This window comes from Poecilia latipinna, unplaced genomic scaffold (assembly GCF_001443285.1).
Source record: "Poecilia latipinna isolate Pla-1442-1.1 unplaced genomic scaffold, P_latipinna-1.0 Scaffold10, whole genome shotgun sequence".
Lineage (NCBI taxonomy): Eukaryota > Metazoa > Chordata > Actinopteri > Cyprinodontiformes > Poeciliidae > Poecilia > Poecilia latipinna.
Genome location: NW_015112626.1, coordinates 175179 through 195426, shown reverse-complemented (window position 1 = coordinate 195426; position 20248 = coordinate 175179). Strand labels below are relative to the sequence as shown.

Genomic DNA, 20248 nt, shown 5'->3' with positions numbered 1-20248 from the left:
ATAGATAGATAGATAGATAGATAGATAGATAGATAGATAGATAGATAGATAGATAGATAGATAGAGTGAGTTTTGGTGGGTTATCAAACCCATTAAAGAAATTCCCGGTCTGCACTCATTTGTGACTCAAACGGCTACAGAAACTCTTAGGTGTTCCAGCAGCTGACAAGCACACGTGAAATGAAACAAATCCCCAAATGTCTCTTTTGTGCAAATTGTAGCGTGTTGGTGTCAGCTTTGGTGAAAAGGACAGGAAGTATCCCTGCACAGCAGCGTGCATGCAGAATCACAGCCTAAAGGTAGTTGCTTCTGAGAGCTCTGCATGTTTTTAACATTTTGGCTCACAAACATTCTGTGAAAGAACGTCTTATATTCTTTCTAATCTTTTCCCCACATCCCAGTCTGCAGCTTTCCTACCTCCAGTTTTCAATAACCCACATACTGAGTGTGGAGGATGAGATTTGCTGGATTTATCCATCTCCAGAAAAAATAAATAAATCCAACAGATAAAAGCCAAACGAGGAACGTGGGACCACGTTAGACACAGACCTGAATTACACCTTAGTGATTCGTTCATATTTTTATTCGTCTGCCCCCACAGTGATTTGTTCTATGCCTTGTCTGTCTTAATGGTGTCATGGTAAATTGTGAGCCCCTACATTGATTTCACCCACTCAAATGTTGCAGGATCAGAGAGTTCCCATTTTAAAATAGCTGGAAGCAGCAACAGTTTGTAGTCTGACCTGCTCTGATTTTGCCAAATGAAAGAAATTGACTAATATATTTGTTGTAGTGAGAATTCTCCTTCTGCTTTTAAATTATCCATCCATTCATTCATGATTTAGATTTTAGAGGTAAAATGTATAAGTCATGTTACAGTATCTACTCATTCATCTTGGCAGATTGATACAAGACCTGCATTACTGCACACATGAGCCCAACCAACATAGTCAACTCTCACTCTATTATATCGTCAACAAAGCAATTGAGCTCCTCCTACTGACTCAAAGACCAACCCCCTGCTTTGAGGAAACAGTCCTCCTTTTTCCATTAAGAGGCATTCTGACTACAAACCACTCCTCCATACATTGAAAGTCCTCGCTTGATTTAACCAGAACCAAATCAGAGGTTCCCCAACCACACAACTGCCTCTCCACAGTAAACCTTGAGATCCTGTCCAGAAAAACTACAGGGAACATTGGGGAGAAATGGCAGCCCTGACAGAATCCAATGCCCACTGGAAACACGCTCAACTTTGTGCCGAGAATGTAGACACAAGTCTTTCTTTGCTTGTACAGGGACTGTGTATCACTTAAAAGAATCTTGGGCACCCCATACTCCAGCAGAAGCAATCACCCCCTCAAATTCAGTCGAAGAACAAGGATGTAAGCATCCAGAAAGCACACGTAAGTCTGAAAAGTGACCATATATCATGCTTGGGTAAGATCTGGTTAATATTCCATGGCCAGGAGGCCACAGGACTCCATACTTGCTCTGGCGTCCAGGAAAATAGGTTCGGTCCTAATTTTGACGGATGGCGATGTGGCTATGCTTCACATGGCGCTGTCATGCGCAGCTTTGTGGAGGCAGTGTAAACGCTCTCCCTGACTATAATGGGTGTCTAATTACTGTGGAGTCCATTACATAGTGGAGCAGAGAAGCATGCAGTGTAAATTAGGTGCGACAATCAGTAGGATAATTTTTTTCCAACATGCCAGAGCAGCAACTCTCCCAACTTTTCAGCTTCAGACCTTGACTGTTAGTTGAGAATACAAACATTTCCACCAACTCAGCTAAACAGGGGTATAAAAAAAAATTTGCAAGTGCTTTTTTAAAGCCTTTTTGACATTTATAGAATTAAAATTCTTTGTCATTCTCCCACAGTTGTTTATTCACAAACCAGTGCCTATAATAAGCTTTCCCAGGGATGCTGAGAAGTTTAAACCCGTCATTGCTGATGTTTTATTCTGGTCCCATTTCTTAAAATTAGCTTTCAATTACCTCATCTGGGAACAATTTTAAAAAGTTTTTATTTGCTTTTTGTGTGTTTTGTGTCTACAGCGACTTAATAGTCTGAGTGTTTTTCAGCAGACATGTTGAGCTTTTTTTCTTAAAGAAATGGAAATTTTGCTCTTTGAAAGCTTACATAATATTTTTCTTAATCACACATTTGTTTTTATTTATCCTCTGAATTGCTGTAGAGACATTCAATTTGATTACATGCTGGTGCATCTGTGTCTTGCACTTAAAAGAGAATTGGAGATTTTCTTTCATAATAGTCATGCATATGTAATCACTTTGGCTTTACAGTCTATATGCTTACAACCTTGTATCTTAGCACATTAAATCACACTATATAACTGAAAACATTCAAATTGCTGTTTATGTGTGTTTTTCCACCCAGCAGGATGGTGGGTGTTGGGTTTATCACTATAACACGGCGGCTGCTTGAACAAGGGATTAATGCGCTCTGCTTATGTTTTACTCTTCCTGCATGCTCAGCTAAATGTTGTAATTTTTCGGGGTGCAGCAAAGACTAATCTGAAATTCTCTTAAAGCTCTGAAGAGAAATGGGTGAGTTATTGCATATGTGAATACCCCTGGATCCTCAGCTGTAATGATACAGACTTGGCCAAAGCCTGTTTTATATCCCCTTGCTCTCATCAGTATGCCAGAGTTTCACTGAATTGATTTTCTAGCAACACTACCACAGTCAAACACTCTGTTTTTCTCACACAACTGCATCAGAAACACGTTGTCCTTTTGACTTTGATGGGGAGGGAGAAAACACAGATGTCTTTTTCACTTTTCCCTCTCCGCCCCAGATGTTAGTTGGTTTGTCCGGCCCATCTCCATTAGCATGTGGATTAATTTCTGCTTCTTATCAAGTCTAGATGTAATAAGGCAGCCCTGGATGGTACAGCTAATCATGTTGGAAGGCAGTGCTTTCTTGCTTTTCTTTTTTTTCTTTCTCTTTTTTTTTCTCCTCAGCTGCCATCTTCACATCCCAAAACTGATAGCAGGGCAGACGCATCAGAGAGGATTAGGCTAATGTGATGGCAGAGCCACCTACAAGGGGCCCCCACAGGATAATTTTAAGAGACAGTCCTTGACATTCAGGGAATAACTTGTCAGGACCTGGCTACAGGCAAATATTGAGGATATTAATCCTTAATGTAATGGCCTTGACTAGATTTTACTCTTGTCTCTGTGAGCAGCTTTAAGCACAGTCATAAGTCTCTTTAATCACTGACATAAAGCAGTCCCTCAAGGATTCTCCTGAGTTTTACAGTAATTATTGCATAGCGGGGGAAAAAAACGCTTGTGTTTTTCACTCTTGCCTGTGTGAGAAATTGCCAAGCGATTTGCATAATGTTTGCTGTTAATTTGCACGAGTTTGATGATTCGCTGGCTGAGGAGTGCTTTGTTTTGCTGCAGTAAAAATGGAATGAAGTGTGAAATCGCAATCCGTGTCATTTTACAAAGAATGTTTTTTTTTTGGAGGGGGTGGGGGGGGGTTTTAGGGCTTGCTGTGCCCAAACTGGTATCTGACATGGATAAAAACAAAGAATAAAAATTAATCCTTCCTTTTCCTGTTGCTTGTAAAAATAAACCGTGACCTTTTCCACATTTTAACATGTTGTAAATACAGACTGCAAATTATCTAGTTGGAATTTTATAATATAAACAAATGAAGGTGGTGCATAACTGGGAAGTGAAATGAAAAGAGTTTACAAAAATTATTCGCAAAAGTGGAGCTTGCACTGTAGTTCAGACAGTTCAATAAAAAAGTTGCTGATTAGGTGAAATGAGGTTAATTTATTAACAGGGCAACAATTATTCATGTATACAAACAATCTGGCCTTTGCCAAGTGTAGATAGAAGAAACCCATAGGAAACTGTGTGCACAGTTTGCTGCCAACTATGTCAGGGGAGGCAGTAAATCTACAGAACATGTTGTTCAAGATGGTTTTCTTCAGCCAATCAATCTTGGGCTATCTTAGAAACTAAAAAATACCTTGTCCAAATAAATTCATGGTATGCTATTTCTATAAAAAGGTGTATAAAAATACAACTAAATTATTAGTACTATGTGATACTTTGTGTAAGTCGACTACATAAAATCCAGATGAAGTAAATTGAATATTCAGAATTGAACGTGACGTCAAAGTGGCATGAACACTTTTGAAAACTGTTAATAATGAAATAACAATGTCGAAAACGCAACATGTTGCTTTGTATTTTTATTCATATCAATGAAAGGTTTCCAAATTATGTAAACCCTGAGGGATCCATCCATAACGCAATGCCAACCGTCCTCCAGGAGCTTAATTATGACAGTCTGCCCTTGATGCAGGTTTCCTTTCATAAGCTGTGCCTTCTCAGCCTCCAGCCATGTTTTGTGATACTTCTGAGTCCCCTGTGATGGGCTGCTCCACTGCAGCCGCCTCATCATTTTCTCATCATCTTCTTCTTTAGGTCTGCTCATTGGGTCGGGCTGTGCACTCTATCCACTGGGATGGGACAGTGAAGAAGTCCAGCAGACCTGCAGCAACAGCTCCGGCCAGTTTAAACTGGGTAAGAAACTACAAATTCATTAATTCATGAATTCGTCTTGTGTTTACTGGGTGTTTTAGTCCCATAAGTGAAGAATCTCGGAAAGAAATATGTATTGTGTCTGAGCAACCCCCTTTTCTTTTCTTTTTTCAGAAAACAGACACCTGCCTCTCGTGCTGTCATATTCTGTAGAGCCATGATTTCTTGTTGCTTAAAATTCATGATATAAAGTCAGCCGATCCTCCTCTAGCTGGTGAGCTGCTGGTTACGGCTATAAATATGTGCCGAGAATAACTAGGAACTCGACTTGCGCTCTGTATGCAGCTGGCATTATCAGGTCTAACTCACAGACAGTGATATGCTTTTTTATCAGACACCTGGGAGGCAGGAGATCTTTTCATCTCACTGCTCCTATATTTGATGCTAATCAAATAGTGCTGAACGTTTTTCTTCATTTAAATATTTTATTAAGAACTGCACAATCAGCAAACTTCAGAGGGGAAAAGGGAGAGATATTTAGTAGGATTTAGACAACGCAAGAAAATCCATTTTGAAATTTCTCATTAGGCTGGATTGATTGGGCTGTGTTTAGAGTCGACATTTGGAGCTCAGATTGTACAATTGACAAACAGGATGTGTTTAAATAGGAAATGTAGTTATGTGATGAATTTTAATGACATTTCTCAAATTAATTCTGTAATTTGTTCAAGTCTTTTCTAATAGACACTTGAATGGTGAATGGATTTTAGACTCCACAACAGCATTGGAAATGTTCAATATAAACCTTTATTATATTTATCTATGCTTCTAAAAAAATGAACCTTTATTTAGTGTTAAAAATTACATAAAATGTTTCTTAAGAAGTACATTCACCATCAAGTCACTGAAACATCACAGATCAGAAACAGCCATTTAATTACCATCGTGCCCAGCTGGAACTTAAAAAAAAAGGAAACTTATTTTAGTTGATAGTACCATTATACCCTACTTCTTCAAAAAATGAATTAAATCCCCATTCAATAGAATATAACATCTGTCCCTTACTAGTTTCTAAACATCTGACTTTGTCTAAAAATACATAATAATGTCCACATTTGTATTATTAATTAAACAAAAATAAAACAAAAAAGGGAAAAGATAACTTGCATTTGAATATACAGTTGCTTCTAACCAAATGCACATGAATAACTGACCATTATCTGTCTGAGCACGTCTGTTAAAACAGGAGGTTTGTCTTTTGCTGTCTTGGAGTAAACAGCTTTTTGTAAACGCAATGAATGTCACGGAGGAAAGACATTAGCAATGATCTTAGAGAAGCAATTTTATGCCCTATCAATCTTGATTATGAGACCATCCCCAAACTATTTGAAGTCCATCATTCTTCAGTGAGAAAGATTATTCTCAAGTTTAAAATATCTTTTTTTTTTTATTATTTATTTTGCTGTTCAAGATTCAGCAGTGTGAATGTTGAAGTTCACTACATGACAATTAGAGAGATATTTAACACAGCTTTTTGGAATTATAAAGGCAGAAAGATACTTACAACACATTTTTTTCCTGTGGGCTTTATTTTTGGGCCCAGAATCATAAACACAATTGCTTATGTGCAAATGCTGTCTTTCTTCCTTCAAATCTCTGAACCTTAGCTCTTATTCTGACCTTTTCTGTTAGACTAATTTTATAAAGGAAACCATAACATCAATAATGGCAGGGGGAATCACAAACCCCCACCATCATGTTAAGGTGGCAAATCTACAAATGCTTTTTTTCTGCATTCTCACGTCAAAAGTGACTGCCGACTAATGGGGCGTACTTTACATCATTAAATTAAAGCTACATTATGTAACTTTTGGAGAAAAAAAAGTTTTCTAAATATGTATTATGTCAGTATGTCGAGACAGATTCAAATAACTTAAACTCCTCTTGATTCCTGCTAAAGCTTTAATTTCAGTTTAGGAAATAATGGCATGACCTCTGCTTTAGCAATAATAAATGCCTTGGTGAAAACAGTGACATGCCAGACTACTCTGCTATATTTAGTTCACCTCAAATAGGCCAGCAATAATTGCATGTTGTCACTTCTGTTTCTGGACAGCAGCCAAGAACCATCTTACTGAAATTCATATACGTCAAGGAAGATAAGCAGACTTTATAGCCGGTACTGGACTGCAGGTTCTGAGAGGGAATCAACATGTAAACAAGCTCATAAGTTGTGCTTTGTTTACTCACTGGAGTTTCTACTTTATCACCTTGCAAGCCAGTTGGCCTTTAAGCAGCTGCTGATTAGCTTTAGATACATGAGGAACTTTCAGGTTAATGTTATATTTGTGGAAAACCATAAAGGGCACATAAAGTAAAGGTCAGTTTATTAGGCACGACCCACCCATGATTGGCTCGTGCTAATTCTAAAGCTAACCAGCCTTTTGAGTGAGGAAATGGGCTGCGGTTCCTTTCAGCAGACAACTTCATAGATGATATATAAGCACGCAGAGCTTGCTGACAGATGTCGGTTGACTCCAAACACCGTATCTCTTTATTACCGTGAACAACACCACAACCTGTCTTCCCCTTTTCATGTTCCCTGACATGAATACAAAGAAAGTCACGTTTTAGAACATGAATCAATAGGTTTACTTTTGCATCGGTTTACACAAACTGCCATGAGAGTACATTCTTCTGTCAGTAATTGTGATGACAAATTACCCAGAACAGCTGGATGAAAGATCAGTGAACACCGTGTCCTTTAACAAGACAAAAAGCACCAATTATACTTGTTCTCCTAGCCGTTCTCCTTGTCTGCAGCTTTCAAAGACAGCCAACGCTGCAGAAAAAAAAAAAGGTTGTGTAAAACAAATTACAGCTTCATATAGTCAACAGCTGTCAATATGTCTACATTTGAATTTGACGGGATCTATATATAACAACCTTCTCCAAATTAATCAGCGCAATTATTCATTGATTAGCTACCTTCCCAAATAAATCCAGAGCATGCCATCAGAAGTAATTATGTTTGGTATCCATTTCTCACGTTGTGATTTCCTCTTTGAAATAGCAGACTGTTTGAGCATTATTGTTAACAAGCATGCTTGCTTCACAGTGTCATTTGCTGCTCCCGGCAAATTAATTTTTTCTTGTTTTAGACTGTAGCTGCTGTTGCTCTCGTAAGCGACATGACAGGCTGATGATTTCTTTTTCTTTTTTTCTTCTTTTTTTGTCCCATGCGAGCAGCAGATTTCACACAAATCTTCACACAAATTAATTCCTCTTTCTCATTTATTAATCATGAGGAGTGTAGACGACAGTTCAGAATGCCTTTGGAGATCACCAACGCTGGATGTGTGTGTTGCATCTCAAGATCTGAACACGAAGAAGCATTTAAAAAAAAAAAAAAAAACTTCTCTCTGCTTTGACCACCCGGGGTATTTGTAAATGAAATATTCTCACTCTGATCATTTAAAATCATAAACACAAAAAAATATTTATGAATAATGGCCATTATTTTTTATGGAGTGTGACAATGAAGCAAAGATAATTGTACAAGTGGCATGGAAGTGAGATTTTGTGAGACTTGTATTTGATCGTTGAAGGTTTTTTCTGCACTGAGAACACAAGTGACAGGGTTTGTTCATGCAATACTTACTATTTACATCCAATTTGAGGTCATACTATCTTTTAAAACAAGCTTTTTGCATAATTGGCAATACTCCTATTCAGCTTTTTAAAATTTTACTCTAAGTCCACTATCTGATTTTAAATATTTAAAAGGTCATAACTCTTGAATTATTGGTCAAGGTGTCGGTATGATTGAACCACATAGACACTTCAATTTTATTGCTGAAATCACTGTCTATTTCCTCACAATTATTTATATTTACCAGTTTTATTACTGAATGTGCATCAGAATGACACTCTCATAGAACAGATTCCACAATGTTATGATATTTTTAAAAAGCAGCTGCTGTTGACTCCAAGGCTTTGTCGGGTGTACAATGTTGGTAAAACGATCTGAAAAGCTGTGACATCCACCAACAATATTATTTGATGTTGGTGCAATTCAGCAAATCCCTTTAACTGTGACTGATCATTAAATATTCATAAGCTGGGGTGACATTACACCATGAGACTCTGTGAGAGAAGAGGGGAAGTAACACAGAAAAGCTTAATTAAATGGAAATTCAGAGTTTTAGGGAAGGTCAGTCAGTCAGTCAGTTAGTTAGTTAGTTAGTTAGTTAGTTAGTTAGTCATATCGAAACAGCAGTCTAGATATATTCTTTTGAGAATGTAGATTTTCAAATCTAACATGTCTAATAGTAGAGGTCAAAATCTCAAAAACATAAACTTTGCTGTTTTGTGTTCTGCTTTCTGCTTGAAACGTTTTCTCTCTTTCTTTATTTGAACAATTTGTAAACATGTCTGAATATGTCAGATAAAACTGAGGTTTTTACGTGCTACGTATTTAAAATAGTTCAATTTGAGTCTTCTTCACTTACTAACAACACTGGGACCGAAGTGTGTTGTTGTTGTTGTTGGTGTAACCTCAAAACTCTTAGGTTTGGTACGTTTATTGATTGGAAAAGATTCGATTTTTAAGTTTTGGCCAATTTCTTGAAGTATCTCTGTTTGATGATAACATTATGGTGTATATTTTATTGGTTATGCATGCATCAACTTTAGCTAACACAGTTCAGGTAGCCAAAAATATTACTTAAAGTAACACAAGACTCTTGAGTTGGATTGGTGGATGGATCTGTGGCCTAAAATCAATATTTAGTACAACAGATGTGTTGGTATGAGGTCAGACATTTAATCCGTCCCGTTTTTTACACAACATCTGAATTCTGAAATGAGCAAGATAGCTATGGATAGTTGTTGCAGCAATTACGACATATCAAAAGCAAACGCGAATGTTGCGTATTTTTTCCAAACGTGCCTCTCTAAAAGTTACCTCCACATGCTGCAGTAACGTCGTGCTTTCAGAAGCATTCCTAAACGTCCTTTACAGTAATTTGTCACATACCAAGCTGTTGGAGAATGAGGTTAAGCTATGCTCCTTACTTTCGTTTTAATGATTCTCACAAGCAAGAGGGAAATGTAGGAGCTGCCTGAACAAAAAATGTTAAGCATCTGGCTCCATTCTTTTCAACTCACACTAACATGTTAGGATCAAACATATTCCACATTATACCCAAGACACACCACACAGATTATATACCATATTATGCTTTTTTTTTTTTTAAATGAAAGATTTCTAACTGCTGTTTAAGAGGCAGGGAATCTTTCAGTTTCAGCAATTTTTGAGGCAGGGAATCTTTCAGTTTCAGCAATTTTTGTCAGCACACCTGTCAAAAATTTGATTTATTTGTTTGATTTTTTTTTTTTTGTAATAATAGATTTTCCAACAGTTTGCTAGAAAAATAATCAATATAGTGACACAATTAATTTTAGCAATGTAACTCTCACAGGCAGTTTAAAAACATACATAAATATAATCACCAAATCATAAAATTATGTATAATTAATGTTGACGTTCCTTCCCCAATGTTCTCTTAAATATCCAAAGAGATGTACCTTTAAAATCCTGTTGTTTGCTAATGACCATTATAGTTTTCGGGATTATAAAATACAGTATAGTGTATGTTGTGTATATAAATAGATCAACTTAAACCTCAACATTAAATACTAACAGTCTTATATCTCATTTACCAGGATGGAAGAATAAGTGTTTTTTTATTGTGAAACTTTTAGTTCAGCGCTGTAACTGAACTACAACTATTATGTTGAATTTTTTGCAGTGCAGGAAATCTGAAGCAGAGAGTCTATTACATCATTATAAAAGGTGCAGGCTCTACATAATTAATGTGAATGTGGTGGGGAACTCTCCACTTGGCCCATCTGTAATACATCATGATATATACTAGCAGAAAAATTATTCATTTATTATGCACCATCATTATGAAAGCTCCAACCATCTGTCATGTAATACATGAGCAGAAATACAACACCATTGTTTTATTGCTTTAACAAACCTTTGAAATATGGCAGAAGTCATGTAACTAGGACAAAATAAAGACGCTTACTACATCAAATTATGCTATGCCAAAGTTTTTACTTTTGTGTTTACTTTTTTTCCTGCTAGTTATGCAACTTTCAGAAAATATCTATCAATCTACCAATATTTTTTCTCTTAGATATCTGACATTGAAGAAGCTACCCAACTTCACAGGCAGCTGAAATCAAGACCGAAAAAAAAAATAATAATAATAATAATGTTCTCCTTTAATCCCTTGCTCTGCTCTGCAGGTTCCTGTCAGATCGGCTGGGCATACTACTGCACGGGGGCGGGCGCGGCCACTGCCATGCTCCTTTGCACCTGGCTGTCCTGCTTTGCCGGGAAGAAGCAGAAGCATTACCCGTACTGACGAGAGAATCGGAGAGAAAGGGACAGACTGAGACCTGGGGCGGTACGACAAATGGGAGGGGACTCCAGCCGTGTGGACTCAGACAAGTACAGCACATCAGGCACCGCAGACGCCAAGTCATTACGGTGCTCTGCACAATCTTGGGGACGCGTCTCATCCGACGACTGCAGGGACTGTTTCATAATGCAGCACACACATGGCTCTGAACACTTCTCTTAAAAGATGTTCCTAAATGAAAGATGTATGGACCAAGCATATTAGTAAAGTTGTTACATTATGTTTTCCTTTATTTCTGTTATCTATATCTTCTCAATTCATTAATTTTAACGTGACGGTGTGGCCTGTAAAGAGCATAAAAATATATTCCCTCATTACTCCTGAAGTGTTCCCACCTCCTCTGTGTCTCCCATTCTTGCCTTAAACAACCTGAAATGCAATAATACCTGTAATAATGTAAAGCAGTCCAGAAAATTGGCCGCCTCTCTCCCTGGGCTCAGCCTATTTTCAAATATCAGACATTTAAGCAGAGTTTATTTAACACGTTCATAAGATATACAATGTGTATGGTAATGTATTTTATCATGTTATCACGTGTTTTGTATTCACTCTCAGATTATTCTTTGTCATGCTTTTCGTTTTGTAAATAAATGTTTAATTAAATCCTGCTTTCAAGCGTGTTTTTTTTTTTTTTTTTGTTTGGGGGGTTTTTCCACAAATCCTGCAGCAACTAAAGCACGCCCTGGAGCAAAATGGGGAAGGCCTTCGCATTCCTCAAGAGCCTTTCCCACAACTTCCTTATCTTAGGAGCATGTGCTACATATGAGAGCTCTGTGAATCTAACTTTTTCCCTGTTATTGATTAGCTAAATCTCATGACCTCTAGTCAGAGAATTTGCCTTTTTGATCAGGTTTCTCAACTTCAAAGCCCCAAAGTGGTCCAGACAAAGCTTGCGATGTAATCACACCCTGGGAAATTGAGCAGCTCTGCGCCCAGCAGCCTACCAGCTCAGTGTCAGGGGGTATCTCACAGTTCCTGAACCCGAATGCATGGCGGGAATAACAACGATAACCCCTCGGTAGCTGTTACCACGGCTGTATGTGTCATTAGAGGAGCGAGCTGCACCCAGCTCTTCACCTTCTATTTTCAGCTGTTTACTCCTCCACGATATTTTCCTCCTTTGATTAACAAACACCTTATCCCTGCCTGCATGTACACAAAGTCAGCTCGTTTACAATGCAACTGTTCTCAATGCATTTGGTCCTCATTAGCAGTTCCATTTTCTCACAATGCTCAGCATCCAGCAGAAAATGGAAACGCGCACCCCTCCCTTCCATTCTCACTTGAGAAATATCTCTGGGTGCACGCTCTGATGTTTAATACGTTAGCACAGCTCCTCTGCATTCTGCTTCCTTCTCCCTCTCGCTCTGATCTACGGCGCTGATTGATATCAGCAGCGATTGTTGCAGCGAGTCAACCAGCTGCCTCATCAGCAGAGGCAGACGTATTGGGGTCAAGTTGGAGCGCTTACTCCTTGATTCCGACACCCCGTACCTCAGACTGACAGGGTGCAAACCCTTCAGTGTGAGAACTCGGAGGATGATTGTATTAAAACATGCAAAATGTGTGCAAACTTGAAAGTACAGCTGCTCTCATGAAGCAACATCAAAACTCCTTTGGAATAGTCTTGAATGGAGACTGACAAGTGAATCTGTTTACTCTAGGCAGAATGATTTGGTTTTGTAGGGAGGACCACACATTTCTTGCATCCACAGATCATCCCAGAGATGTTTATGTCTCCTTTTATTAAAAGACCTGTCCTTTAAAATGACTATCTGATTTAAAAAGGAGGCATCACTTTTAACCTTGTCTTAGTTGATAAACATTTTAAAGAGCAATATGTATTTTCCAGGCACATAGTACCATTTTATAGCACAATCAAGTAACTATGTTACATTCAGCTACCTTACAGAAGTGCTGTACATATAAAACATGACTTAAAAGAAATTTGGCTTCATAAATTGACTCCTCAAAATTGGACTTCTGTCTCTCTATGAAGCGCCTACACTTCGCCTATTGGATAACATCATCATCATCATCATCATCATCATCATCATCATAACAATGCTCTTTCATTAAGTCATTTACAGCGGTTCATAGGAGCAATGGTTTGAGAAATGGTTCCATTCTTAGCTCAGCAGACATGCAGATTGAGGTGTTTGCTAATTGCTGCTGTCGCTAGTCTCAAAAAGTCACTTTTACTTAATACGCCTCCTTTCCTTTCTTCCTTTCATTTTCTTCATGCAAGACCAATCACAAGCTCAACAGGCCTGTAATCCTCTTTTATATTTAAGATTTCCTGAAATGAAATGAATCCTAGATAAAAGTTTATTTTCTCTGATTCAATACAAAGAATAAAACAGGATTTTATTTGTGTCTGTTTGGAGAGTCAACTGTGACGAATGAACTGAGTCATCATCAAATTTATGCTGTTCAAAACAGACAACCAACCTCCTGCTCCCTCTTGAGTGATACACAGAAGTTGAAGAGAGACTCAATTAGCTGTACAAAGCCTTACATTTTTAAAAGGGTGCCATGTTGTCAGAGTTCCCTGTTTAGTGCTTTGCAAATAGCTCATGAACTTTCTTTTATTCTCAGAATATTGCTTCATATTAGCCAAAATTTTATATCATCGTTTAAAGCCACCTAAGGTGAAGGATAAGATCAATAATGTTAAGATATATAAAGTTAAGTCATACATATGTTTTTGCCTCGCATCATCCCAGGCTACACATTATGATGTGCGAGTGTGAGGAAGGACCAAAATGTAGGACTCAGTAGGACCATAGTGATGTGTATTTAATAATGAAACTGAAAATCAACTTAAAATGAGAATGAGAAAACATCAGGAGCTGGATGTGTGACCCGGGCACACATCCAGGAAAATAAAGAAAATAAAAACAAAACCGGGAAACATGGAGTAAATGAAAAGATCCAGAAAACGTAGAAGGGGAAAGAGGAACTCAAATACTAAAGGAGAGGCGGAAATGACTAAAGGGACCAGAAGAGCTCATTACAGGTGAGTGGATGCAGCTGGGGAAGGGAGCAGGCTGGGGCAATTGGAGAAATAATTGACATCTGGGACGGGTCACAAAGAGAATGAAACAGGACATTAAACATGAACAGTAGACAGAGATAAATACGAATCTAACGAAACAAACCCAAAACACAAACAATGAGAACTGTTTGTGTTTTGCTCAATGAAAAAACTAAAATAGAAAAATATAAGAAAATAAACAAAGAAGAAATGATCAAAGCAGACAGTAACTGAACCCGAACATTCAAACACCTACGGATCATAACAACACAATGTACTTCAAAGTGCTTTAAAGGGAAAAACAGGAACAAAGGTGAAGGAAATTACAATAAAAAGAAGTACATTGAAAGTACACTTGCTCGTCAGTTAGAAATATAATAAATAAAAGGCTAAACAAATAAAGGAAAAGTTTAGAAAGCTGCAGTAAACAGTTTTCCATCCTGATTTGCAGTAGCTTCTGAATCTAAGGTTTTCAGAAAGTTAGTTCTATAGATGGGAGGGATACAACTAAATGTTGCCATTGTTTAGTTTTGGTCTACACACGATTCATATTTGATAGCTTTGCAATTTATTCAGACCATTAAATCCACTGTGAATCAATAAAATTTTCAAATACATCAGATTACAAACAGGAAGCCAGTGTAGTGATTTATGGACTCTGGCGATGTGGTCAAATTTTGTGGTGTCAGTCAGGACAGAGCTGCAATCTGATACCACTAAACTATAACCTAACAAACTAAAATTAAAACTATGCTGTAGTTCTTTCCGTGTCCACAACCATGCTAATGTTGTTAGGATTGTTGAAGGCTGGTTTAGAAATAAACTTTTTGTAATCTGGATTTATTGTTTAAATAGAATTCTGAATAGTTTCTCTAAGTTGTCCTCAATGATGATGTAAATATGGTAATTTGAAACTTTATGCAACATTCAATATACAAGAACATTTCCTGAACAAGTGGATCTTATCTAAAAGCAATTTGCAAATGAAAAAATTGTAAAAAAAAAAAAAAAAAAAAAAGTAAAAAGAAGTATAAGGAAAGTCCTATGTAATACAAGTATGGTGTTTATGATTCTATGACTAGAATCATAAACAGCCTGCCTGACAGCCTCTGCCTGATTGTTCCCCTGCTGCTCTGAAAGGCCAATCTGCTCAAAGGGAAATGTTGAACTATTTATGCTTAAAGCTATTAAAATTGCAAAGTGAATATTACACCAGAATAGTAACCATTTAGAACTTAAACATTTTGTGATCTTTACCTTTCAACATTCATTTATCCATATCTACAAGTTGGTATGTCACAGGATTGAATAGATAGTTAGTTAATTGCACTCAAATGTGATTTGTCTTTCAATTCAGATTAGGAATTATGCTCTGTTGAAAAGGCTGAGCTGACGTTCTCTCTGAGGTGGCCAAGAAAATAAATAAATTTAAAAAAATAAGTACAGGTGAAATTTACTGAACATCCCCTGGCAAGTTATTTACATATAAAGTGGCTGAACGTACAGGCTGTGACTCATGCACAACAAACTGAATCACAGTAACTGGGACTCAAAAAAGGATAAAATCTTGAAGCTTACAATAAATTAGTAACTTCATTCCTTTTAGGACATGTTTTTGTTTTTATTATGACACAAAAATGCAATGAGATTCACTCAACAACCACTGCAAAACAACATAAGCATCCTCACTCCTCCTTGTCTTTGGATAGCATGACTAAATTACATTAAACTATTCTCATACCTACAAGTTCCTTCCCTGTACACTGATCTTATTTTCTGTATAGTTCAATATAATCAAGAATAACTATTTTTAATTACAAGACAGTCCTACTGCTAATGATTTTAAAGAGACAGAAAAACTAATTAAAAATTCTAGAACTATTTCTACTTTACCTTTACTACTATGGGATAAAATGGGACATTTTATGAGTAGAGATTACACTCAAAAGGCATTCTTTAGACAAAAGACAGAGGCCAAAAAATTCAGCAAACTGTCATTGTAACCTGAATAAATATAACTTATAATTCAGGTTGTTTTGTCATTCAAAATGTCTGAGATACAATCATCCATTGAATGAAAAGACAGCTAAAGTATTTCATTTTAACTCAGTGATCAGTATTTCAGTTTACAATTAGTCATGGATTATTTTAAAAGATTTATTTGGAGAAACATGTTTTTGCTTACTTTTTTTTTTTTTTACAAAAGACGTTCATTAAAGAAAGTCATTAAAGTGAAACATTTAATGTTTTTTTTACGTAGATTTACAAGTTTAACAAGGACAACTTGAAGGGACTTTTGAAAACTCAGCTTCGGTGGGTAACAAGTCAAATCTGAGGCGTTTGTGTGAATTACATCATCTATCCAGTTTTCCTATGAAGCACTTCTTGGTTTCAGCATCGTCACTCTGCACACATGACCACTTTTAACACACTTCCACTCTGGAAAGAGTTCATTTAAAACCTGCTTCATTTAAAACCTACTGGCAGGTATTTAGTACCTGCCGTTTTAAATACCTGCCATTTAAAACGGCAGGTATTTCTCTTCCCTTGATAATACCTGCCGTTTAGCTTTATTTTTTTGGAATTATTGATTTACAAAAGCATGTTGAAACAGACATGAAAGTACATGGAATCTATTATAACACACCAGACAAACCAATTCAGCAACGAGAATCAGAGGCTGTTTCTCAAAGCTCACATACGCATAGCCTGGACGGATTACATCTCAAGGTTCACTGGTTCGCCCATAGGGACGTGCAGGCTTGTGGTGAGCAGGATTTCTAAATTAGCGGTTTGTTTGAAGTTAGATAGAGGTAAAGGGCAAACTTGCAACGAATTTTTGAGCAGGGTAAGACGCTCCGTTTCAACAGCGCAACGATTTATTTATGAAAGAACTTGTGCACACACAGGTGTTTCCAGCTTGAGTGAAGTGATGTTGCTCGTTGCATTAGGTCACCGGAGATCCAATGATGTCAGCAGGGATTTTTGACAAGAGGCAATGTTCGGAGCATTGTAATAACACCAGTCATTGCAGAGTTTCATTCAAGTGGCCAGAAAGTTGCTATGAAGTGTCAATGGGCCGATGTAAGTAACACCAAAACAATAAAAACAACAGGAATGTAATTGTTCTTCTAAGATAAAGTGTCTTCCTAGAGAAAATAGTAATTATCTCACAGTTGCAGTGGTTTTCAACATGTTCACACATTTCTACATGTTGTTACATCATAATCACAAACTCATCAAGATCAAATGTATGTCAAGAAAAACTGTATTTCATCACAGCATTTAAACCACTTTCAAATCTTCTAATGAGCAGCCAAGTGGATCTAAAGAGGCAGTGGAGACTCCCAGAGTTGAGGGCTGCCGCATTTGCAGCACCTGGGGAGATGTTTGGGGTTTAGTGCACTGCTCAAGAGCACTTCAGCTGCAGATAGGGACTGGATGAGGCAGCTCTGAGCACGCAATGTTCTGGTCCTCTGTTGTTGGGCTCAGATACCTAAAATAAAACTGTCTCACATAAAGCAGCAGGGCAAGAGAGATAATAATTGTATTTTTACCAACGCAGATTAAAGCAACTTAATTGGAAAAAAGCTTTTAAGCAGGTTAATTGGATATCAAGCAATTATGGACGAAAGTCAAGCACTCTTGAACATTACATTAATTATAATGTGTCATTTGGCGTCGCCATTAGTTAAAGCGAAGCGATGTCTCTATGTGATCTACATAACTCCAGCTCATGGAAATTAGTCACAGCACCAGGGAAGATCTCAGAAAAAGACTGAGAGCAGATTATAAAACAAGCCACTCTCAGGCTTAAATCGTGCAAATACATTCCTCTGTAACTTCTTAGTGTCTACAGGTTTCTGTCACGTCGGCTGATGTTAATATTCCTGAGTCCACCATCGAGAGAACACAGAGAAACAATGATAAGAATGGCTGGGGTGCAATGGGAGGAAGCCACTGCTCTCTAAAGAACTGGGATTTGGTTCTGTTTGCCTACGTCTGAGCCAGGACGGTTTGACATCGTTGGTACAGAGGAATGAATTCAGATTTATTCCACAGGATTCTCTGGGAAAATGCCAGGATGTCTGTCCAAAAGCATCCCTAAACGCATGAGTCATTCCGCCAGGAAACAATGATAAAATGGCATGGTTCATTGAAAAAGTATTCATGCTGCTGGAACTTTTTCCACAGTTTCCTCACATGACAATCTATATATATCTATATATCTATATATCAATCTATATATCCCCAAGCTATACCTCCAACAAGAGGCATGCACCATGACTTCTACCAGTGTTTTATGTTATCATAATAAAACAATATGAAATATCACATAGTTTTGAAAGGGAAGGAAAAAAAACATTGGAACTTTTATTTAATTATATTTTTACCTAATAAAACTCTTAAATGTGCTGGAAAAACCTGGTGGTGCCAGCATCATATTTTTGTTATGCTTCTTCTGCTGGAGACTTGAAACTAGGCCAGATGTTTGGCACAGACAAAAGACATCAAATCAAAAGACAATGCAATGCTTTGAGGATCGGGCAAAAACTGACTCCAGTTGACTGCCAAGTGGGCCAAGTACTTTATAGTTGTGTTGAAAGTCCTACCCTGCTGCTTTCATCCTCATTTCTGGGACACACACACACACACACACACACCAGCCAGCCAGGCTTATTACCAACGAGGGGAATCAAGAAAGATTGAGCTTGAGCAGCCTTATCCTACTCTCAAAAATCGAACACTCATTAAGCTAACAGGTTAATGGTACAGCCTGGGTTTTAATGCGCAGGTATGATGTGAAACCATTCAGAAATATAAAGGACATGGAATCACTATAAAGTCTCCAAATGGTAATGTAAGTTTTTCCACGTAGTTTCTTCACCATTCCTCAATTTACTTTGATACCTCTAACTAAATTACTACTAGAAGTGACCTAACTAGCAAATAATCAACTGACTGATTTATTCTCAGGACAAATGCAGATGTGCATCATCATCATCACAACATGACAGCCATTTCTGGGGAGAAAACACAGAATGTCAGATACAACCCATGTTGGTAACATTTGGAAAACTGCTTTGGTCAGATGAGGCAAAAACTGAACTAATCATAACTTTCTGACTCATAATTAATTGGACTGTGAAGAGCCTAAAGAAGGCCAGCCCTGAGCAATCACTTCAATGGAAGGGTTCACATGAACACGTGCTTATGTGTAACAATGGCCCCGTCAAAATTCAGCCTTATATGCAATTAAGAAAAATCGGCAAAACTTGTAAAAACTTTCAACAACTTTACTTTTAAAAGCTTTGGGCTTTTATTGCTGTTTTGTGTTTTGTCTTTATTTTTGTTTTATTTTTAGTATGCTGTTGTCTAATCTATTGGTTACTTTTCTCCTACGTAATTTTTAAAAGTACGGTATTAATTTAGGACAGCTGACTAGAAATGAACCACACATTTAAGACTTTTATTTTTAAGAATTATTATCACATAACATGCTCACAAAATATAGAGAACTTTCTAGTTATAAAATAAAAAAACTTAAATTAAGTTCAAGAGCTATAAAACTTTTAGCAACACTGTAAAGCCTTTAAACAGCTCAAAGTCCTTCAATACATAATAAGGATTTTTGGGGGGGGCTTAAATCATTCAGCTACTATAAAAAAATAAATAAATAAATATCTCAATATTAAGGCTTTCATATGAAATAGGATAAATGTTCTAGAGGATGATGTATAAAACACTGCTAGAAATGTTTTATTGCTGCTCTAAACAGTAAAAATATCTAACCACACATGTTTCTGTGTGGTTTGTACATTGCTAATTTGACATTTTGTCTCTGACAACTGTAATTAAATAAACCTGCAGGCTGCGCGTCTGGACCACTTCATGAAAAACACATCAATTTTCTCAGGATGAGATAAACAACCAAATCTCCAAAGGCCTCCATTTCGCCTCACTCCTCTTCTTCACCACTTTATTTCATCATACTCTCCAAATTGCTTCAAATAGAGGAGTGGTATGTCGAGGGCCAGATGAGAAGCATTCTCCTTCTTCACCTAGAGATGTCTGATCGATCAAGCGTTTTTTTATTATTATTTTAAATTCATACTGAGGCAGCAGCGTCTAGTGTTTTTTTATTATGGAAGTGTAGTAATTTCCATATTAAATATCA

The 20248-nt window shown here is 37.2% G+C and overlaps 1 protein-coding gene across 1 annotated transcript in view; it reads left to right on the top strand.

Annotated features, from left to right (window-relative positions):
* The window catches only part of lhfpl6 (LHFPL tetraspan subfamily member 6), a 67269-nt gene extending 55628 nt beyond the window's left edge, over positions 1 to 11641 (top strand). The window contains exons 3-4 of the mRNA XM_015029341.1: positions 4480 to 4578; positions 10858 to 11641. Of these exons, the coding sequence (XP_014884827.1) occupies positions 4480 to 4578; positions 10858 to 10976 (218 nt within the window). The 3' untranslated portion in view covers positions 10977 to 11641. The remainder of the gene's footprint in view (positions 1 to 4479; positions 4579 to 10857) is intronic.
* Positions 11642 to 20248: the final 8607 nt, after the last annotated feature.